Source organism: Myotis lucifugus, unplaced genomic scaffold (assembly GCF_000147115.1).
Source record: "Myotis lucifugus unplaced genomic scaffold, Myoluc2.0 scaffold_0, whole genome shotgun sequence".
Taxonomy (NCBI): domain Eukaryota; kingdom Metazoa; phylum Chordata; class Mammalia; order Chiroptera; family Vespertilionidae; genus Myotis; species Myotis lucifugus.
The window spans coordinates 35089424-35113584 of record NW_005871048.1 but is presented as its reverse complement, the minus strand read 5'-3'; the positions used below and the strand labels follow the sequence as shown (position 1 = coordinate 35113584).

The window sequence follows — 24161 nt, the reverse complement described above, 5'->3', positions numbered from 1 at the left end:
CATACTTGAGGTGACTGGTTCCCAGGTGAGATGTGGCAATTTCACCTCCCCAGCAATGACAAGACACACTTCATGCCTTTCGAGGCACTCTGAAGTGTATTATTGTGTTTGATCTTCACCGTGGGGATTAGTGGGAGAGGTAGCCTCTTCTTTTTCACTTGGCCCAAGAGCAAACTGAACACAGAGGACGTTGCCGGAGTTCACAGAGGCAGGAGGAGACTCCTGGTGTCCTGGCATGTAGCCTGGGATTCCTGCTGAGCCACACTGCTTGCTCAGGTGCTGGTGTGAATCTATGAAGTTGGCTTGTACTGAGGCAAATGCACCCGTGGCAAGAACTCTGAATCTTGGAATTGAACAGGAAGTGAACCAATAGGGAAGGAGAAAAACCTTCAGCATCTTAGATCTTTGTTAAGAAGGCCTGGAGGAGGTAGTTGGATGATTTGACATAGGTTTTAACACTAAAGAATGAGCTTCAATATATAACCATGATATGAAAAGATGGAGTGATTGTAAAATCAGTCTCCTTTAATTTACATAGAATCTTCTTTGGAGCTAAAAGTGCCCATGAGAGAGAGCTGTGGACATGAACAATAGTGGGGTGAACCCTGGGGTGGGGCAGGGGCTGGGTGAAGGGAGGAAGTGGGGGGAAAATAAGGGACACCTGTAATACTGTCAATAATAAAAAATAAGCTAAAAAAAAATCAGATTGTCAAACCTCAGAGGGAAGGCAGGTGAGGGTGTGGGAAAGGGGGAGAGATCAACCAAAAGACTTATATGCATGCATATAAGCATAACCAATGGACACAGACACTAGGGGGACGAGGGCACGAGTGGGGGTGGGGTGGAGGGGGCAATGGGGAGATAAGGACACATATATAATACCTTTATCAATAAAGGAAAAAAATGATCCCAGTATATAAAAACATTTACTGAGGCAGGAGGGGGAAATGCTTTCTCTCCTGGAGACCAAGAGAGCTAGGTCAAGGGTACAATGCTTTAGACTTTTCTTCTTCAGTCAGTGCCCCACCAGCTAGCCCAAATGATGACCAGATGCAACGAGAAGTCCCTTGCAAGTAACATTTCAATGACAGGAAGTACAGAAGAGTAAGAATGCTGGGAGGAGAAGGGGAGGGAATGGTATCTAGAAACATGAAATGTTTCCCTTTCTTATGCCCACCTTCCTGTTATCTTCAGTCTGTCTTCTCTTAGCTCTCCCTCACATGCTACTGGGCTGTGGCAGCAGATTAGAGTTAGAGCGATTCTTCTGTGCCTTCAGGGCTCAGGGATGGGACACTTTCTCTTACACAGCGCTGGTCACGATTCAGGAAATGAATTGATGTTCAGGAAATGAATTGGGTGAAGTTAAATTCTACAGAGTCAAATTTAGTATAAGGGCACAGAAAACTCAGTTTCATCAATATAGCAAATGTTTAAAATGTATTTTGCTTCCACTTTGCAAGTTGTTACAGAAAGAGGAAAGGGCAAAAGAGTAGAAAGAGGAGGAGGTAATGAATCGTAGGAAGAATAACATGACCACATACTTTATTATTACTTTAGAGGTGCACCTAGACCGGAAAATTGCCATCCTTGTTTTTTTCCACCTCCACATTATGAACCACTTGGAGTGTCCCTTTGACTGGGTTGGCTGGTCATGGCAACCACAGGGCTGTTGGGGAAGAAATGTGGTCTGGTCTGCAGAGGGCCATTGAATAGTGTGTTGTTTTTAAAAAAATATATATTTTTATTGATTTTAGAGAGGCAGGGAGAGGGAGAGAGAGATAGAAACAGCAAGGTTGGGAGAGAATCATTGATCGACTATCTCCTGCACACCCCACACGGAGGTTCGAGCCTGAAACCCAGGCACGGCCCTGACCAGGAATTGAACCGTGACCTCCTGGTTCATAGGTTGACATTCAACCACTGAGCTTCGCTGGCCAGGCTGAATAGTGTTATTCACATTTTGTGGGGCTAGAAAGGCCAGACCCCAAGGCCCAGGGAGGGCTGGAGAGCTCCTCTCCCTTTGGAGCCCTATGGTCCCAGAGGCACTGCCACCCCAGGCTGCTGTGTTACTGTGATCACTGGCCCCATGTGTAAGTCATCAAGCCAGGGACAGTTGAGAAGGCATCCACTTCTTTATTCAGCCAGCATCTGACTATCAGGGTCAGAGATCTGACAACCCAAGAGAATACCCACCCTCCCGGACAGGGGCCATGCCGGAAAAGGGTTTGAAGAGGATTCTGTGCCTCAGTGAATACAGAGTGTTGGCTTTAGTTCTCTTAATGTAAAACTGAAATATTTCAAGAACATATATAATAATTTAAAATCCTGCAGTAACATCCAAATAATAATACGTATGGCAAAGCATTTTTTAAGACATTCTTTTTCTGCTGTATACTTTTAAGGAAACCCATGGTGATTTTTAATCTTCCTTTGAACATTACTTCTTTGACCAACATCAGTTACATTCTCTGGGTATATAAGTGGTATTATAAATACCTGGACATGGGTTTGCAAATGAATAAATATTTTTAGTGTTGATTACATAGCTATTAATATATGTGTTTATTATAAATGATTCAAATAATATAATGATGATCAAAGTAGAAATGGCCCTATAATACCATCCCCCTGCAATTCCCATTGTTTGCTATAAATTCATTTCTAAATTGCAGAGGCTTAAGGACAGAGTTTTAAGTGAGCTTGTATTTTCATATTGGGTTACGTTTGCTCTCCCTGCAAAAGCACATAGCATAAAGAGCAGCCAACCCATTATAATAAAAACCAGAAAACTGAAAAATTAAAATTCATATAAAGCTACAGTAGATACCAATAATACCCTAACATTTAAATTTCCTAGGTTTGTTCATTATGTTGTCTTTCTAGAATTTTATAGTCATTGTATGTAAAGGGTGTCCCAAAATTCACGCAAGAAGTAATTTTGATAGAAAACACAGGTTTATAATTAAAAATTGTAAATTTTTTATTGATTCACAAAGTATACAGTATAGGGTTATGTATGGAATAGTATATCGGGTAAAGGGCCTCCATGGCTTTGCTGGCACATACGCACTCTTTGTTATTGCCTGAGCAGCCGCATTTTCGAAGAAGAATGTTCTGATGATGCCTCCAGCCCAAAATCCGCACCAAACAGTGACACGTTGTGGATGCATTTGTTTCTCAACAATCACTCGTGGATTTTCTGAACCCCAAATGTGACAATTTTGTCAATTAACCAAGCCATCAAGATGAAAATGAGCCTCATCGAAATTCAGCCACATTTATGCAAAACGGTCATGGAAAATTTCAACAAAAGAGTGCGTATGTGCCAGCAAAGCTGTGGAGGCCATTTACCTGATATGCTATTCAATACATAACCCTATACTGTATACTTTATGAATCAATAAAAAATTTACAATTTTTATTATAAACCTGTGTTTTCTATCAAAATTACTTCTTGCATGAATTTTGGGACACCCTTTAAAAATGACTGCTGAATCTGCCAACCTGTGGTATCTTTTCTTATTGCTCTTCTAGGGTTTGTGAGATCATCATGTTCTGGTTTTCCATCACATGATAAAAAGATATACTTGGTAGCTTAAGAGCTGTTTTGTCTCTTCCCTGGATGCCTACCTGAATGCCATTATATAGTCATGAAGCTGATCATCAGGTGTGGCTGTTCAAAGCAAATTTACTAGGATAACTACAACTTATGTTTCTTTGCTGATGATCATTTATTCACCAAACTTTACTAAGGGCTCTGTGTGTACCTGGCACATGTTAGGATCAAGGGTATCCCAGTACAAGGCTGGAAGGGAAGAGACTCATGAATGGGCAACTCTAAGGCTAGGTGAGGGGGCATGCATGTGGTTATTAAACCCAGAGGAAAGAGGGACTCCTTTTTTCCAGAAGGTGCCAGACAAGGATTCTTAGAGGAACTGACATTTCAGTGACATAAGTCATGAAAGTTCAGTAAGAGTTTGTAGGTGGAGGAAGAATGTCGGGACAAAGAGAGATACTGAGAGAGAATGGGATGAACTGTCATTCAGTGCCCACCGAGTGCCAGCCACTGCATGTCAGCTAATTCAGTCCTATATTGTCTGTAATCAGCGGTCGCCAACGGGTGGTCTGCGGACCACTGGTGGTGCGTGAGAAAATTTTGGTGGTCCGTAGAAAAATTTGGACATTATTTGCATTTTTTATGTTTTATTAATCCTAATAAATAATAATAAAACAAAAATGTACTCTAAGAAATTCTTACATTCTGACTGAATGACAATTTTCGCCTTTACATTGCACTAAATTCACAAAATGTACTAGAGTCTACTACATTTCGTGAATTCCCCTTTCTAGTAACTAGAGAGGGGAAAACAAGAGAGGCGCGGGCGGCTTCAGTATTGTTTCGACCATTACAGCAGTCACCCGCTCCGCGATGACCGATCTCATCCGATTGTTTTATTTTATTTGTGTATTGTATGTAACTGTGTATTTTCTTTAACTGTTATATTTAATGGCATCAAATAGTTTGACTTTAATAACTATTATTTCTTGTTTGGTTTTAGATTCGAATGAAATAAACCCATAATGAGTGAAAAAAAAGCAAAGGAATATTTTGCATTTCTTTAGTAATACAAAAGATAATGTAACGAATGCTAATAGTAACAATAGTAATATGTGTACTTCACTGTAACAATGAGTCAGAGTCCACAGTCCTCCTCAGGCACCACTAGGAAGAACATTCGAACTGGAAGCGGAGAGAAGAAAAAACTTGAAGTGTCAAGAAAATATGATTCGAACTACTTGAAATTTGAATTTGTTCAAGAACCTGGTAGTGAGTTGGATCCACGGCCACTTTGTGTTGTGTTCTGAGAGTTTATCCAATGATGCCCTGAAACCTTCGAAACTCGAAAGACACTTGCAATCAAATCACCCGGATTTAGCTACAAAACCACTTGAATATTTTCAAAGAATGCGTGAAAATTTGCAAAAGCAAGTAATTGCTCTAACAAAAATGACTGTTGGAGATAAATCCTTATTAAAGGCTTCTTGTCTGATAGCACTTCAGATCGTGAAAAATAAGAAGCTGGATGCGATTGCAGAATTAATTAAGCCTTGCATGTTACAAGCCTGTGAAGAGGTTTTGGAAAAGCAGGCTGCCCAGAAACTGAAAGCAATTCCTATGTCCGCTAACACTCTCAAACGCAGAATTGAAGACATGGCTGAAGATACTGAAAATCAAGTTATGAAAATGGTGAGAAATTCACCATTTTATTCAATTCAACTTGACGAATCAACGGACATAAGTAACAGGCAGTTCTCCTTTGTTTTGTGAGGGCTGAGTGTGAAGGAGAGTTACAGGAAGAACTACTTCGTTCACTCAGCTTGCCGGGTGGAACAGCTAGCTCTGAGATTTTTGAAGCACTTAATAGTTATTTCCTGGAACACGGAATTGAATGGAAAAAATGTATTGGGATATGTACAGACGGTGCCGCAAACATGACTGGACATCTTTCAGGAATTGTTGCAAAAGTGAAAAATGTTGGTTACCCAGACATTTTTTGTCTACACATTGCATTATACATCGTGCGTGAGCAACTTGCGGCCAAAAAAATGTCCCCAGAACTACACAAAGTATTATCAGATGTTATTAAAATTATAAATGAAATTTGACACAAAGCGCTCAATTCTTGAATATTTGAGGCACTTTGCGAAGAAATGGGTTCCCAGTATACTCACGTTCTTCTTCACACTGAGGTGAGATGGCTGTCGAGGGGCAAGATACTAACCTGACAGTTCGCCCTGCTCGAAGAAGTCAAAATATTTTTCCAGCAGCCAAATAATCCAAAATTACAAGAACTCTTCTCCGACGATGAGTGGGTAGTCAAGCTTGCACACCTGGTAGATATTTTTTTGCTATTAAATGAACTAAATACATCCTTGCAAGGACAACTTAAGGACGTGTTCACACTACAAGGTAAAATGGATGCTTTTCAAAAGAAAATATAACTGTGGCAAACGCGGTTGGCTGAAGAAGATCTGCAAATGTTTTCAAACTTTGATGAATACATGAGAGAGAAGGATGTCAACCGGCAGGTGGTAACCATTGTTCAACAGCACTTACAATCACTCACAGAATCTTTTGGTCGTTATTACCCAAAGAAAGAAGACCCCAGGCATGGCAATATGGGGATAATAGATACATTTGCAGCAAATATTGAAGATAGCAATTTAAGCACGAATAAAAAAGAAAGCCTCATGGATCTATCATCCGATGACAGTCTCAAAGCTAAATTCCAGTCATCCTTATCAAGACCTCATTTTTGCATCTCCATTAAAAGTGAATACCCATTGCTGAGTGAAAAGGCAATGAAAATTTTGATTCAATTTTCACCAACATATTTGTGCGAAAAAACATTTTCATCTGTCACAGCAATTAAAACTCGGTACCGGTCTCGGCTTGAAATAAATATGGTTCTCCATTTTGCAGTAACGTCATTGGAGCCCAAAACTCATAAACTGATTTCAAGCAAACAGGAGCAAATATCACACTCTAAAAATGTGTAATACTTAAAATAAGCTTTAATTATTTCATAAAAATTAAACTTACTTTAATAAATTTGTTACAATTAAACAACCTTTGAAGATTTTGTTATGATTAAATAAGTATTTATGATATTGTTATATTAAATAGGTGCATTTCATATTAATAAAATGGAGGTTCTCTGATCATTATTTTACAAATGTATTTATCTCCTAAAAAAAAATCATATTAATGGTCCGCGAGGTCCGAAAGGTTGGCGACTGCTGGTCTATATCACTGTCTTCATTTTGTTCATGAGGAAACGCAGTCTCAGGAAGATGACATGACTTGCCCAAGGTCTGGTACCTTTTGTTAGCACTTGGGGGAACCAGGACTCACACTGGGCCTGATGACTTCATAGAGGGTCTTGTCAGTAGCATGAGGTCGAGGACAGAGCTTGTCTTCTTGCGGGGAGTGACAGGTCGGGATGGCTGGAGTGCAGTGTGCACTGGCAGAAACATGGTTAAAAATGGAGAATGGGGCCAGTTTATGAAGGGAGTCTGCAGCCTGCATAAAGTGTGCTCTTAGAGTAAAAATGCCAGCAAGGGTTTGCAAGCAGACACGAGAGCTCAGATTTATCTTTTAGAAAGAGAATTCTGGCCACCTAGGTTGGGTTTGAAGGAGTTGGGTAAGACTAGAGGTAGGGTCGCAGATTTAGCCTCACTACACCTAGATATGCAAAGAAAGTATTTTTCTAAATTTTACCTGACTTTTTCCTTAAGACCCTCTCCCCAATTTCTTTTTTTAAAAAAATATGTTTTTATTGATTTTAGAGAGGAAGGGAGAGGGTGAGAGAGATAGAAACATCAATGGTGAGAGGGAATCATTGATCGGCTGCCTCCTGCACGCCCCCATGGGGGGTCGAGCCCGCAACCCAGGCATGTGCCCTTGGCCGGAATCGAACCCGGGACCCTTCAGTCCACAAGCCGATGCTCTATCCACTGAGCCAAACCAGCTAGGGCGACCCCCTCCCCAATTTCTAAACGGAGAGAGAAAAAACCAAAACCTGCATTTAGCTGAGAGTAGTAAACTCAGTCTGCTTCAGTAATGTAAAAGGTCTCTTTTGGTAATTTGTTTTTTCCTCTGCACCTCACTACGATGGTGCCTCAGTAAGTGGGCCACACATGTCCTTGAGTGTGTGTGTGTGTGTGTGTGTGTGTGTGTGTGTGTGTATCAGAGTTTGGGGATTCCCCACTGGTGCCCACTGGTGTCTGGTGTTGTTCTAAAGTGTAGCCGACATCTGTTGCTAAAGTGTAGGTCAACCTGTAACATCTGGTCCATAGTCTGGTAGGTCAGTCAGGGCCTGGCTGTCCATTTTGCTTACATGGTCCCACCTTGGCTCTTGCTGGGGCTGCATAGCACCCCCACGAGGTCTGATGGTGCCCTTCCCCCACAGTCCTCCATAGTACACTTGGAATATCCACACTAGAACCTAGGGAGGCTCTGGATCAGCGGTCGGCAACCTTTCGGACCCCACGAGCCACCAGTGGTCCCTGGACTACCGGTTGGCGACCGCTGCTCTGGATAGCTAAACTCAAAACTTAGGCCCTGTCTTTTGCTATCTGCTGTGACACCAGTTTTACTGATTTACATGACATGGTCACCACCCCATGTTGTCATGAGGATGGGGGTGGGGAAAGAGGACAGTCTGTGAGATGACATCCTGTAGATCTGAGATTTGCCCTTCAGAGTGATCAGACATGACTACTTTTTTGGAAAAGTTTCAGCTTGAGATTTCTTCCCCGTCCTGAGAATCCCCTTCTGGATTCTGTGGGAAGGACATTAAGATAATAGTTCTTTTGGAGGCAATCAGACTCCAAAGCACAAGTGATAGAGAAACTCCTTGGCTTTGGGCTTTGTCATCACCCTTTTACCTCCTCACCCTTTTATGGGATTTCAGCCTCCAGTGGGTACACCATATGGTCTCTGCCCCCTTTTGCTTTCTGTATCTACCTGGCCACTTCTTTTCTGCATGCTTCTCCTGTGTTCCCGACTCACCTGGACTTTCCTAGGTCATCCTGTCCCCCTTCTGGAGGGGCTGTTAACCTTCCACTTTGGGCTGTAATAGCAGCCAGGATACAAGGAGGGAGAGAGATCAGCTATAAGATACCGTGTTTCAAAGCTGTCGTATCTGTCATCTGGGATACAGCTGTTGTGGTAGTCTAGGAGAGGGACAACAAAGCTGGACAGAACAGGCTCTGAGGAAGGAGCTTTGGTGAAACCAAATGTGGGGCTGATGAGAGGGAGAAGTTGAGGGTGACTTTCATGGTCCTAGTTAGGACAACTGTTGGATAAAGATGTTCTTGATGGAGAAAAGACAGGAGGAGAAGGAATAGTCGTGAGGGCAGGGGATTGGAGGAGGAGCGTCAGGGAGTGGGAGGGAGGAAAGGAAGGCAGCAAGTGAGTTCCGTTTTAGACACAATTGTAGTGGGAGAAATTCGGGGCCCCCACTTGGGGGAGAATCTGCTTAGAGAAAAATATTTGGGAACAGGAGAGACTATCCAGGAAGTAAAAGAAGAGACATCGCTGTCATTTTAGATGCTGAATTTAAAGGTATAAACAAGGTCATCTCTTTTAATTCTTTCTTGCACTTCATGATGACTCAGTGCTTTGGAACTTCTAGTTCCTGCTGTGGGCAAGGTCAGAGGACACAGAGTGTCCACTGTGACTTTTGACCCCCTAGGGGACCTCTAAGAACCCAGGACACATAAATCCTTGGTATACAGAGTTCATATCAGAGTGTGGCCAGAAGATACAGAGAGAGTTTTGGTGAGTGGCTGAAAATCAATAATTTTCAGGTACATGCAGAGGCAGTGTTAGTTTTTGTGGTTGAACTGAATTTTTCAAATTGAAATCCTGGAAACATAACTTGTATTTCTCAAAATTTTTCCCCTCATTGTTATGCCTGAGACATGGCTTAACCTTTCATGTACTCTGCTAACATAATTGCCGTGCTGTCTTGTAAAGGTGGCTTTTAATTGTGCTCCTGAGCAGCAGCTGCTGATGAGTTGCTGGTTGCAGTCTTTCCATAGATTGGGCTGGTTCATTAATTGTTTCCTCTCGTTGGACTGGGCATCTGGGCTTGAATAGCCACTGATTTGTTATTGTATTGCATTTCCACTCTTTTTCTCCCAAATTTAAGTGGACCTTTATTGAATACAGTGCTAAACTCAATTCTTCCCCTTCTCAGTGGCCCTATCATTAGGTCCCCCCCACCCCCCCAATTCACAGCATTTAGTCCTCTGATTGCACAAGAGGTTTAAGAACTAAAGAAGGCTTGTCATTCATGGGGCTCAGGCCTGCTGGCCGGGGTGGGGGGGTGGGGGGGAGGGGGCAGTGCCATGGATTATCACAGGCATGGCCCAGTCCTCCACTGGCTGCTGATTTATGCCCAGGTAACCTGCAAAGTCTCTTAGCCATTTGTTCTTCTTTTTTGGTGCTCAACACTCTTATCTCCAGGATTATTGTCCTCAATGTTTTCAATTCATTTGAGTATTTAACTGTCACACAGAAGTTTGGGGGTGGGGTGGAAAGGTGGGACAACAGAAGGAACCAGAAGGTCTCTGGTTCTCCCTCTCAGAGCAGCTCGGTGGGGCTGTTCTTTTCATGCCCCAGGATGAAGTCTTGGGCAGGCCCAGTGAATTTTCTGGTCATTCTCATAATAAAAATTTCTACAGTCATATTTCCTTCCCAGACAGCCTCAGTTTGGTAATTAATATGTCCAGCCTGAAGTAGATTGGTTTAAGTTGAAATCTTTTCCTACCCCTGACTCAGATTTTAGATTTAGTTTGTCAAATTGGACACCTGGCACTCCTCCCCAAACCTATTCCACAAAAAACCTATTTATTGAAATACATTGAAATTATAGACTAATTTATTTTTAGAGGTGATAAACATTTTTATACTTATTAAGCTTTTAAAAAAATATTTCCTTGCTATTGCAAATGCTGTGTTTTCAAGATTAAGTTTCCTGATTGTTGGTATTGTACCAAAGTGTAATAAATTTTTATATACTGATTTTATATTCAACAATTTTGCTGGATGTTCTTATCCTAATAATTTTCAATGACTTTTAATATAGATAATTATATCATCTGTGAATATGATTTTTTCTTTGCTCCCATTTCTTGTGCCTTTTTTTCTTTTATATTTCAATGTTGCCCTCCAGACAGAATTGGTAAATAGAAGTGGTGATAATTGCCCTCCTTTCCTTCCTTTTGATGTTAGAGCCGTTGCTTGTAATAGTTCACCATTAGGTAAAATGTTTGTAGTAAATTTCTGGCAGATATCTTTTGTCAGGTTCATAAATTTCACTTTCTAGTTTGCAAGGAATTTTATTCATGTGTTTGTGCAGAATTTTATCAAATACCTTTTCTGCATCTAATGAGATATTGTGGGTTGACTCTTGCTGAAGGGGTGTTAAGATGCAACCTATTGTATCTTCTAGGTACAAAGTCATTGCTAACTGGGACTGGGAGAGATTTTACATTTTGAAATATGATTTACATAATCCAAATGCATTTTGTAAACATATACCCTTTGTGGGGAAATACCATGTTGCTATGCTGTCATGCTTGAAATATAAAACTAAATGTTGTTTGCTTGTTTTTCTCTTCAGTATTACTTTACTGTCCTCTTTGGCCATGAAGGTCAGAAACCACTGGAGCTGCGCTGTGAGGAGCAGCAGGACGGTAAAGAGTGGATGGAGGCCATTCACCAAGCCAGGTATGGGCTCAAATCCTCTGTGTGACACTGGATTGTCTGGGTCTTTCATTGGGATGTCACTGTCGGTGGTAGCTTTGGAAGAACTTGCAGTTCCAATATGAGTTACCCCTCAATACTTTCCCCTTAGTCATGTGTGAGATGATTCTTTGAGTTTTCTAGGGTTATTTTTTCTAGCTAAAGAAAGGCAATAGATATAACAATAGCAATGATAACAGATCACTTTTGTGGATTTGTTCCTATGTACCAGGCACTGTTCTATGTGCGTCTCAGTTGAGGAATTTATTAAAATGTGTTGATTGACTTATCTTTTCAACGGTCTATGAGAAAGGTACCTCTTTTACTCCCTCTAGGAAACGGAGGCCTGGAAAGGCAGTGTGTTTGCCTGAGGTCGCACAGATAGGGCGTGGCAGAGCTGGGGTCTGGGCCCAGCCCTGTGGAGCCTGGTTATCAGGAAATGTGATGCCAGCCTCTGTCTAGGGAAACAGAAGAGTATGATTTTGCTTCCTCCTAAGAAATACCAGGAAGATGGAAAGAACACACTTGGCCTAAAAAGGGAACCAGAAATAAAAAACGCAGGCAGACCTCTCTCTTTATTTTCATATTCAATTCCGAAGTCCCGCCCTTTTTTTTTTTGCTTCAAATGGCTCCCTCGCTCACAGCTTTTTGCCTGTCCCCTCCCTTATCTAGGCTCTCCTCATTCCACAACTCCCTGCTCACATCCCCAGTATTTCAGTGGCAAAACGTGAGCTAGGGCACACTTCCTTTTTATTCACCTGATATGCCCTCCCTTCTAAATGTCCATACGTGTTGCTTCCACCCCTTCATGGAACCTCCCCCCACACGTCAGTTCCCACTGGCCCCCTTGTCCAGATTGCTGAATCACTTGCATTATTACAGGTGGAATATTTAACAATTACTGCAATTTAGGTTATTTTTTTTTATTTTTTTTACATATTTCATGTGTGAGATTTCTGTTTCCTGAGCTGTGTCTTGAGAGTGAGGAAGAGAATGAGGACACATTCATTTCCGAATGAAGCACAGGCTAATTGTACAGTAGATGATCAGGAAATATTTTCAGATGGATTATAAAGACAATGAGAATGTTCTGAGTGAGTTTAGACTGATCTTTTAACCCTTGAAACTTTTCTCTGAAAGTCTCCTCCCGTCCCCTCTTCTTCCTTCAACTTCTTTTTATTGACCATCTCCTCTGTGGCAGGCAGTACGATAAGTGCTTCACCTACTTACCAGTCTTTATTCCTCGCAGCTACCCAGGAGGGTATTATTAATCCCATTTTACAGATGAGAAAACAGAGGTTCATGATGATTAAGCAGATTGGCCAAGATCTAACACACAGTTGTTTAGCTTCAGAGCTGAGATTTGAACCCAAGTCAATCAGACTCCAGAACCTTTAATTAATGTGCAGTATTGCACCTCTCTTCGTTATTGTCTCTTTCTCTTCAGTTCTTCCCTTTTCCATTTCTTTTTCTTTTCCTTGATTCAGAGATGAAACTGGATATATGTGAGGTCAGGGTTGAGAGCATAAGGTGCTAGTTCCAAAATATTTCAGTTCCTTTTCTCCAAAATATTTCTCAAAGATGTGCAGGGGTGGCGACTAAATGCTGTTCTCCAGGTGGGACTTGGGGGCAGCTTGCTGGCATCATGATCTAGGCACATTGTTCAGCTGTCTTTGCTCTCAGTGGCTCTGACTGAGAGTTTTGCTCCAGAGTTAGAACTAATGTAGAATGACTTGCTGTAGAAAAAGGTCAGGGCTTCAAAGGTGAAAGAAGTATCAAGTTGGCAAGGTAGAGCCCTTGGGTCATTTCCAGATACAATCTTTGTCACCACTTGTGTTCCCTTCTACCTGGGAATTAAAGTGAAGTAAATAATTTAAAACGTGTATTTGCCTATCTTTTTCATTCCAGAAAAGCCAGGCACTACTAGTAACCAAATACAGAGTATAAATTACTTTTTAAATGGTGAGATTTCAAGTAATAGATTTTTTTCTATATCATAAGAACTGTCATATAAGTGGAAGTGAGTTGGTAGCTATGCAGTATTGATTGGCAAATGATCAAAACCAGGGCATGTGTGATCTTGTTAGGAAACAGACTTTAGAAACACTTTAGTGGTTTAGATAACCAAATGGTAAAAATTCTCTTCTCTTTGGATTTGAAGATTTGGTTAATAATTGATCTTTTGTCCTGATGTTCTAACTTTTTGGTCCATTATATTTACGTTTCCTTTGACTTGAAGCCCAGGGTTAGGTTCTTTGATGGCTTCCTTTTCATCTGTTTTATACCTGAGTTCTTCTATTTGACTTTTTTGCACTGTGATGCTTCTTTAATTTTTGTTTTTTAAACCAGGGAAGTTGATAACTGTTTCATTAAGTTGAGTTCTTGGTGTAATCTTGGATCTGTGAAATTCATCCTGACTTTGTTAATACATGAGCAGAGCCAGAACGTTAATGAAACTGATTCAGAGGAAGAACTTGTCAGCCACGTTTGCTTGGCATTGTACTAATTAAAACAATTGGTTGGTTGACTAAATATTTCACCTTTAGAGGACAGTTTGATGGCATTAATTAGGTACTGCTGCCTTATTAATAGAAAATGCTCAATAATTATGATTTCATTGATCCTTGTTTGTAAAAGTCCGAGCTTTTGATTAACTAATGACTGAGCTGAGTTCTTTTTCTGAGCAACAATCTTCCTGCAGATACTACACAGGAACAGGGACTGGTCAGAACCCCTCTCTTGGTCACTGCTGTTTTCCTGGGATGGCTTCTCAGTACCAGGCCGGATGTGCTGTCTTTTGTGCCATGAAAATCACATTCTTGCTGCTGGCTTTTGTACTCAGAGCTGAATCTACTTGCCCCAGCTGGCTTTGAGAAGCCCTTTGGGTCATTTTCTGAGATGTAGAGTTGGATTCTCCCTTAGACCTGGCTCAGGGAAAAATTGTTTTGGAAATAAAATTCTCATTTGAAGGTTTGACCTGGTCCAGGAAGCTTGTTTTACACTTTTGCTTGTAGTTGGCCATTATTGTATTTTGAGAACACTGACACATTTAAAGATAATTTAATCACATATTACTGGCCCCAGTTCATGAGAAACTGCTAGCAAGACTCAGTCTTATTTTCATCTGAATGATGTGAAGCCAAAGCATTTTAATAGCAATGAAGTCTGTGCTTTTTCCATAAGTGGTCTGCTAATTGGGTATGAAACTTTGGATATTTCCAATAACCTGATACTTCATCTTTGTTCTCTTGGTCAAATCTGTCCACCATGGTTGATTTAGTTATAGACATTAGGACAATCAAAAACACTAACTCAGTTGATCCTTAGGGCTCATAGGCTGCAAAGACAATGTACAGTCATTGTACAGGGGACAGCTTAGGAGAGGAGAGCTGGCTGTAAAGAGAGAGGAGATTAGTGAGAATGATATAGTGTTAGAACCTCATGCTAATGTGATACATAAAAAATAATTGATTAGTCAGTGGGGTGGAACTATTGATATAAGACAATTTGAGAGCCAGAAAAAAACGGAAGGGGGTAATGCTGAAGCAGCCGTGAGTAAAGAATGCTCCAGAGGCCTGGTGCAGCTTATTGGGCGGCTGCTGCCAGGCCAAGAACTGCTACGTGGGGCACTGCACTGTCATCCAGGATCAGATTTTCCCAGTTCCCAGAGACACTGTTGTACCCTGAGAGGAGGAATGTTATTCATAAGAGTTTTCTCAATAAAATTGAGCATAATCCTGGAGCTAGTAGCAGTTTTCTTTAGTTACTTGTTATATGACTTTTCAGTTTGAGTTTTACTCTAGTTCTTATTCTTTATATCTCATTAGCATATTAGCTATAATATTACTTTCTCTTTCATAAGTATGTCTTTAATCAAAGTAACTAGGACAAGGTTCTGGCCCATCTAATAATTCTTTGTTCAGCGAATAGAATTTTTATTCTTCTTTAAAAATAATTAAGGCTTATGATTTTATACTGTGCCTTTGACTGGACTCTTCAGGATTTTATTGGAATGTTTCCATTGATCCTATATGGAATAGTGGTGGTTTGGGTTTGATTATAAATATTACACATGAATATTTTACATATTTGTACATATACCTCAAACTTGCCATCTGCTGGTATTTGACAGATGAGTTGGCTTTTGGCATGTTGATTTAATGGCTTAATTTTATTACTTCCTTTTCCTCCTGCCACCCCCGCCCCCCCCCCCCCGCCCCCGTGGACATTAAACTAAATAAAAAACAAACAGCACAGAATTAATGGATAGGTTAGGCAAAAATTATTAAGCTTGAGCATTTTCTAGCAACTAGAAAATGTAATCAGATGAAACCTATATTGGAAGTTTAGAAGAGAAATACCAAACCTCTGAAGTGTCTTACACTGAAAGGAAGCCATACATGCATGCTCAGTTGATTTGATGCAATTCTGAGGTAGACATTTATTTACTAGTGGGAAACACAAAGAAAGCTTTGTGATATAACTTTGAGAGAATATCTCAGTAAGAGTAGTTAGGCATCTAAGGAGACCCAATGAAATAACTTGAATAACTTTAAAATTACAAAAAATGAAAATTATTGTGTGAAGAACAAGCCATGGAAATAAATCATATTAGATGGTGTGTTTTTTGTCATTTGACAATGACTTTTCATTTGAATGAATATTTTGTGCCAACCCCATGTCAGGTGCTAGACACCATGTCAGGTGCTGGGCCAATCTTTAACATTTTTACTTCGATTATTGTGGAACCTCCAACTAGCTTTCCCTCACTTCAACCCCTACTTTTGTCCTTTCTGTCTCAGCAGCCAGTGTGATCCTGTTAAAAAGTCAGATCTTGCCATGCCTTCTATCCAAGCTCTGGCATCTTATGCAGGATGAAAACCTGAGATTTTCTATTATTTTACAGAGTCCTTCATGCTTTAGAATCCTGTTCCCTTGTTTACTTTTATTATTTATTCTCTATCTATAAACTTTTAAACATTTAGCTCCTTTGCTCTAAATTTAAGCCTCTGTTGATTCTGAAAATTAAAAAGCAATAAGGGGCATTTACATCCTGTTATACAAATATTGTGTACCAAAGTATCAAGGTTGATGTTTGGTTTCATGGCGAATAAAAGGTAATCACATGCAATTGAATATTTTCTCCTTCAAGGAGAATCTTGCATGTGTTAACTTCTCATGTCTTTCTAGCTTCCTTTATTTTCTCTGGCTTGTATTCTTGCATTCCATGTCATCTTATGTCTTTGTTTTCTGTTCTATTTGGTTGGGAAAACTCATAATTTTTCTCCTGTTGTAAGTGTGGAGGTTGCCAAACTGTTTTTGTTTGTTTGTTTGGAACTGGCACTAAGTCTGTTGATTGGCTGCCTGGGGTCCCTGGGGTAGGAATTTAAATTAAAAATATTTTCCCTTAAATTCTCTATTGTGATATAGCATCTCAAGTTACAGATTGAGAAGTATGCCATCTTGATTCTCACTTTCTTTAGATTATCAGTGGTTTCTCTTTGGAAGCTTTTATAATTTTTTCTCTCCCCTTAGAGCTCTGATATTTTCCCAAGACGTGTCCAGGTATGAATTGTTTTCTTTTATCCTGTCTAGATTACATTTTATATTTGAACTGTGCCCATGTGAACAGGGAAGGTTTCTTTCATGTTTTGGATGCTCCCCTCCACCCCCCCCCCCCGCCCACACACACACATCACAGTCTCTGTTATTTTCCTTCTCGAACTTTCATACGACAGCTAGTAGACTTCTTGGATCTATACTCCATATTGCTCAATTTTTCTTTTATTTCCAATCTCTTTGTATTTTTGTTCAATGTTCTTTATCTCACCAACTACCCAGCTTAGTTTTCAGCCATGTCTGGTGTATTGCTTAGCACATTCATTGACCTGTAAACTAGAAAGCTGACAGGAACCAGATAGTCATTATTTTTCTGACTCAGACTTTCTGTGTCTCCTGTCTCTACTCTTCTGAACATCCGCTATTCTTTTCTCTCTTGGAAGACTCACCTTTTTTTGCCATAGATGTGGCCAAATACTGCTGCCCAACAATGCCAACCTGTTTCCAAGTTCAGATCTTCTCAGTTCAAGCAAATAGATAAGAGGCACAATCCCAGATTCTAGGGAGAAAGAATCTAAGTGGGTTAGCTTGGGCCAGTTATATCCTCTTAGGCCAGTTTAATGTGGTCATTGAGGGCAGGTTTTGTGGTACAAACATAGCTGCTAGGGCCCACATTCTCAAAGATGTAAGTGGGTAGACGATTGGGCTTATATCTCAAAACATATCTGCTGCAATATTCTTGTTTATATCCAGTGCACTATTTCTCACTAGAGAAAGTTTAGCTTGTGGTTAAGAACATGGGCTTAGAGTCAGACAGACCTTGATTGGAATCCCACTCAGCCCTGCCACCTACTAGCTGTCTGACCTCTGAGGATCAGATTCTTTCTCTGTGCAATTGGGATGATAAAACCTATCTTCTCGGGTTACTGGGAGGATGAGATGAGAATATGAATGGTATTCCCTACACATTCAGTAAATAGAAACTATTGTTAATTATTGCTATTGTTATACCGTTTGGGAAAGATTATGTGAATGGAAGAACATCCATTTTACCACCTTGAATAGTGCAAGAAGATCTGGAGACAAAATTTAGATGCCACAGACTGGCATAGTCAATAAAAATCTCACAGTGAGTTTGCCTTTATCACATTTGATCAAATAAATGGACATAGGTTAGAATTCAGCGGTTCTCAACCTGTGGGTCGTGACCCCTTTGGCGGTCGAACAACCCTTTCACAGGGGTCGCCTAAGACCATCCTGCATATCAGATATTTACATTACAATTCATAACAGTAGCAACATTACAGTTATGAAGTAGCAACGAAAATAATTTTATGGTTGGGTCACAACATGAGGAACTGTATTTAAAGGGCCAGAAGGTTGAGAACCACTGGGTTAGATTGTTGGAGTTAGGGCTCAAAGAATCTATACTTATTTCCAAAATTAAATTTTTTACTTCTGTTGCTTCTGAAAGTGCAAGGGTAGTCGGTGGTCTCAAAACCCTAAACAGAGCTAAGCAAGGCTGGTAGTTGTTGGTACAGTCCTCATAGTTCTTTTCAGCCAGTGCCAATCCTGTTGATTGTTTCATTTATTCTGCTTGGTGGCAAGTCTGTTCTGATTGGCTAGTGCCTTACCCAGTGAAATATTTTGAATATCATCCCTGGAAATCAAGTATGTGCCATTAATTCAAAAGACTTCAGTTTCATTGTTTAAAAAGATGTACTATTTTCTTTATAAAGCAATAGATTTCCCTTGCACTTTTCTCACTGATGTGCTAAAATTGTGGGTGGCAGCTATCCTTAAATGAACTCTAATAAAAAATATGTAAAATGATAGTGATTCAATTTCTATATAGTTAAAGGATGCCAAACATAAGCCAAAAGTTAAATGAACTCTGTGAAAACAATATATGTAAAATGATTATGATTCAACTTCTTTATAGATGGGGGATACCAAATGTAAACCAAAGTTAATGTACATAAAGTAAAGTTAGCCAAACAAGCTATGCTTCATCTTAAAATGTAGTGCATGCTCTTCTAAATGGAACTATAGTAGAACAATACCTCAATGACTAACTACTTTTCTCCCAAGTTATGCAGACATTTTGATTGAGAGGGAAGTGTTAATGCAGAAGTACATTCATCTAGTTCAGATCGTAGAGACAGAAAAAATTGCAGCTAACCAACTACGGCATCAACTCGAAGATCAAGATACCGAAATCGAAAGGCTTAAATCAGAGGTACTTCCCAGTTGATGGACTCTTTCTCATTGTTTCATGTGTACTGTCATCTGCGTATGGTTACGTAAGGCCTATCAGGGTAAATTTTTAATCCCAAACTTAGTTTCTATGCTTTCAACACACACATGGCCAAACTACTGATCTCCATTAGGAATGACTCTGTCTATGTTAAAATTATGGCAAATATGCTTCAATAAAAAATCAGGATTATAGGCTGTTTTTTAATTATTTGTGCTCCTGATATCCTTCATTTGATCAGATATGCAGAGTTGACTACAATATTTAACTGTTTCCAGATGGACTCCTAGGGTAATGGTAATTGTGGATCTGTCATAGATTCAATTAAACCCAAATGATAACTAAAGAAGGACAAAAAATGAATTCATAATGACTTTCCTTTTTCTAGATCTCAGGAGTCCAACGTCTCCTCTCTAGAATTTTGAAAAACACGTTTAAAGTAAAATATAAGACATTTGTTAGGGTGCATTTTTTTCCTGAAGCTGGAATTCCTACATCCCTCTTCTTCCCCCACACCCTTAGCATGAACTTCAAGCTCTGTACTCCTAGGTAGTGAGACTGATACCAGGTTAGAGCGGAAGGTGGTCTAGTGTCTGCAACAATGGCAGTGTGCCTGGTCCCCCCTCTCTCCAAGAAGCCTGTGTGTGTGTGTGTGTGTGTGTGTGTGTGTGTGTGTACTATATATATACCTTTTCTTGCTCTCTTGTCATTCCTCGTGGGAAGTGTTCAATAGTTAAAGATTTGAAGAGGAATGTAGAAAATGAGTTTTCCCCCCTCTTTCTGACCAGCAGTGCATTAGTATCTCTTAGCTTCGAAGAGAAGAATAGGATAGAATGAAACCTACTACTAATTATATCCTTGTTGACAGCAATAATTTAGGTTCCTCAGCCTTGGTAACTTTATCACTTTTCTGGTATTGGACAACATTTTCTTCTTCGTTTCCTCACATCTTTCTCTTAGACATACTCTGTGAATCCTGTGAGGGGTTTCACCTCCTGCTGCCTGTGTACATCACCTCCAGTGTATAGAGCATGGGCATAAGCTGGTTCCATCTGGGATCTGCTTGCTTCTCCGGTGATGATAAGTTGCAGATCATGCTCACCATATCATTAGTGTTGTTCACTTCCCGATTCAACCCTGAAATCTGATATAGTGAAAAAAACAACAGAAAACTTAACAAACCTGCCTTTAAATACTATACCAGGCACTGTAATTTAAAACAAAATTATTGTGTTCTTTCTTTGCCACAGTAAGCTAGAGCAGATGCTTGTCTGCTAAGTGAAAGAGGTTAGCATTTCCTCTATAAGAGAAACTCAGCACCAAGCGATGTTCCCCAATATTTATCTGTGTGTGCTTCTCTGTATTCACTACATTCTATTTTAGTCTGAATATAGACTGCAGTTAAAAACTGTCAGTAGCAGGTATGTCTTGTGTGGTTGCTTGACAAGAGACATAATTTATTTTCTACTCCCTTTATTTTCCCACTTCCCTGCCAGAACATGGTGGAGATGTGTATTTAGTCCTGGGGATAAAATGTAGACAGTTCAGAGGGAGCAATTATGATCCCGTAGCTCTGTGTTTGCTTGTTAGTAAACCTATAAAGGTTCTTCCATTTGTAAGAGCCTGCAATAGAGTGGCAGTCCAGTGAATTTTATTACTCAATGCAGTTGAGAGGCCATCTGGTCTTGAGTTGCCCCTCGCAGGTCACAGAATTGAGCTGGAGATAGAAAAAGGTCCCAGGTTGTTTCAATCCTTTCTATGTTTTAACCTTTTCTTGGCCGGCTGGGACCAACCTTATGGGTCTGAAGCTCCCAATGCAGTTACTGTTTCCCCAAGGAGATCTGTGTGTCTGCTGTACTGTGTGTAGTTGGACGGCCACAGGCTAATTATTCCCCCGGGCAAGCATGAGCATTGAGCTGAGTGTCACTGCATTTGGAGACCACAGGACATTTCAGGCAGCTTCCTTTAGCAAGATGGTTGACCTGTCCCTCAGCTCCTGAGAAGGCCTGGCTTGGTCATCACTGGCCGTTAGGGTGGCGTTTGGTCCAACATTTCCTAACCCAGATCCCAGTTCACGCTTCCACAGGCACTTCTTATAATAACTTGTTAGTAACAAACCAATACAGGCTTGGGGTGAAGCTCCTGCTTCCCCTGCCACAGCACCAAAGGCAGAGAGAGTGAATAAAAACGGAATGTTTCCTGAGGACCTCAGAAGCTACCTTGTAGGCATGACTTCTTATGAGTTATGGCAATAATCCAGTATTTTCCAGTTCATGAAATGGACCTATTTTGTGTTCTAGATTATCGCCCTTAATAAAACCAAGGAAAGAATGCGGCCTTACCAAAGCAATCAAGAAGAGGATGATCCAGACATCAAAAAGATTAAAAAGGTAGGATGCTATGGGTTTCCGGCTGCGGAGTAGCACAGCGACCAGTTGTTTTGTAATAATGTCTTTGTCACCCTGTCCCTGGGCTGAGAACCTTGGTGTTTCTGTTCTAATGGCTCTGAGATTTGCCCTTTAGAGTGATCAGACATGACTACTTTTTTGGAAAAGTTTCAGCTTGAGATTTCTTCCCCGTCCTGAGACTCCCCTTCTGGATTCTGTGGGAAGGACATTAAGATAATAGTGTTCCCCAGTTGGGTTACTTAGGTGCTGTTTAACCTCCTAATTTTATACTGCTTCTTATTTTGGGGGAGTGTTTTTTAAATTACATTCAAACATATTTCTTTTAGCATAGTCTTTAGTACTTAATTTTTTTGAACACGTGAGAAGATTAGGTAAATCACTACATCTGCTCAGATTTCTGGTTTATTATTGTTTCTTTCTTGTTCAACATCCACAAAATCAGCAGATCCTTTCCATCTTACTGTTATGTATAACTGTACAACTTTTGTAATTAACCAGACACTGGTGCTCAGTCTAGTCTACTGTGTTTGCCTTAGGTCATCTAGGTTTTGAGTTCGGTATTCTTAATAGTTCTGTGTGAAGCACTTACTCAGTTTTGTTAACATTATGTGGAAAGCCTCACCATTAAACTGTTTATATGTTCTTTATTTCTTAATCCTGTTTTCCTAAGCTAAATAATTATTCCCCTTCAGTTGCAGCAAAATTTTAGCTAAATATTGCTTAGAATTTGAAATAGAAAAGCTTCTTAGGACTAAGTTATAATGCTTTTAGTTTTTAAGAAATAAAAAAGTAAAATAACATCATTTCTTTCTTAGAATTTATAACTTTATAAATTGAATTTGGTTTATGTTATTGTGTTACAAGATTCATATTATTGTCTTTCTTTTGATAGTATGCAGTTGCATATAAGCAACGATATCAGTAAAATACAATTTCAGTGCAGTTGTAGAAGCTGGTCTGTTAGGAAGTAAATGAATCAGCTTTTGCTCAGCAGGAGATAACTGTTCAAATAAATAGAAAAGTTTTATTTAATATAAAATTCAATTTAGTTGATTTTTAAAAATACTGTTATATGGAAGAATAATGATAAAGTAAATAGTTTTTACATTTAATAACTTCCTATTTCTTAATAGAAAAAAATTATAAAACTATTTTTAAACTTATTAAATAGATTTTGAAATTAACTTTATTGTTTTTCTGTCCCAAATCAAACTAATACCTGTGTGGAAAAAGGGCTGTTTACAAATGAATTATTTTCTCTATTCTGATCTTGACAAATATCAACATAATTTGTCAACTTCAAGTGACCAATAAAAGAACACCAAGTTTCCTTGCATAGAAATTTGCCATTATATTTTTCCAAATAATATACATATAATTTCTCCCCACATTATTCTATTAAAATATGGTTAATTTTTATTGTTTGGGGTAAGTCAACTGTATGAATGTCTGTAGAAAATTGATAGTGTGTTGACAGCATCAGTAGGTAAATGAAAGAATTTAAACATTGCAAAAGAAGAGTAGTTGTTTAAATACATGATAATTTAGACCACATGGTTAAAAAGTATGAAAAAAATAAAAAGTGTAAGACTGAATAGATAACTATGATACTAAAAGAAGATTTGGTAGTGATTTAATGCTCTTAATTATATGTGAATTTGCAACCTGCTTTGTTGCTGAATCTGCCACTTTAATATAACAAATCCTAATGAATTATCATATAGGCTTTTTATATTTAGAAAGGACCTCAGATATATTTGGTCAATTATTTTATAGATGAGGAAGTAGAGGACCAGAAGTCAGGGTCACTCACAAGGTTAGTTGCAGAGCCTTTGGGTTAAGGATTACGTCATATACCTGTTTGCTTAGCACCCAGCATTTACCTGGGTATTTAAACAATGGTCAGTAAATATTTGTTGGCTAACACACACACACAGGCCAGTGTACTTTGTGAGGTTTGCTTATTATTTTCAAACCATACATAGAAAACTTAGATAAATATTTTAGAGGCTAGTCTATATATATATAAAAGGCTAATATGCAAAATGTCCCCTTGGGAGTTTGAGTGGGAGACTGGGAGTCTGATTGCTCGCTATGATGTGCGCTGACCACCAGGGAGTGGCGTGGAATGAAGAAAGGCCTCGGCCAGTAGCCGGCAGCCGGGGAAGAAAGGCCCCGGCTGGCAGCCAGAAGGCCCCAGTCGGCCCTGATCACTGGCCTGGCCTAGGGACCCTACCCGTGCATGAATTTTGTGCACCAGGCCTCTAGTTTTCTATAAAATTGATTTAAAACTGTATTTTATGTTTCTTTTCACAAAATAATAACCATTGCAAATTGTTAACAAGTATATTTTCCATGTGGCTGGAAAAGAGAGTCCTTAAAGTTGACAAGGGGCAGGTAAAAGAACACCAAGTTTCCTTGCAGCCTTCCTAGCTGTGTGATTTACCATGAAATTTAGTTTACTCATCTGTAAAAGTAAGAAGTTGGATGAGCTCATCACTAACACTTATTTTTAAATTTAAACAAATGACATCTCAACAACACAAAATCAAATAACTCAATTTTAAAATGGGCTAATGACTTGAATAGACATTTCTCCAAAGATTACATACAATTGACT

The 24161-nt window shown here is 39.6% G+C and overlaps 1 protein-coding gene across 2 annotated transcripts in view; it reads left to right on the top strand.

The window, feature by feature from the left end:
- Nucleotides 1-11198: 11198 nt before the first annotated feature.
- Nucleotides 11199-24161, top strand: part of RASGRF2 (Ras protein specific guanine nucleotide releasing factor 2) — a 122072-nt gene continuing 109109 nt past the window's right edge. The window contains exons 1-3 of one of the 2 annotated variants that reach the window (XM_023750319.1): nt 11199-11302; nt 18968-19115; nt 21434-21523. In XM_023750319.1, coding sequence (XP_023606087.1) covers nt 11280-11302; nt 18968-19115; nt 21434-21523 — 261 coding nt within the window. In that variant the 5' untranslated portion in view covers nt 11199-11279. The remainder of the gene's footprint in view (nt 11303-18967; nt 19116-21433; nt 21524-24161) is intronic. The other variant, XM_023750310.1, reaches the window with a different exon arrangement.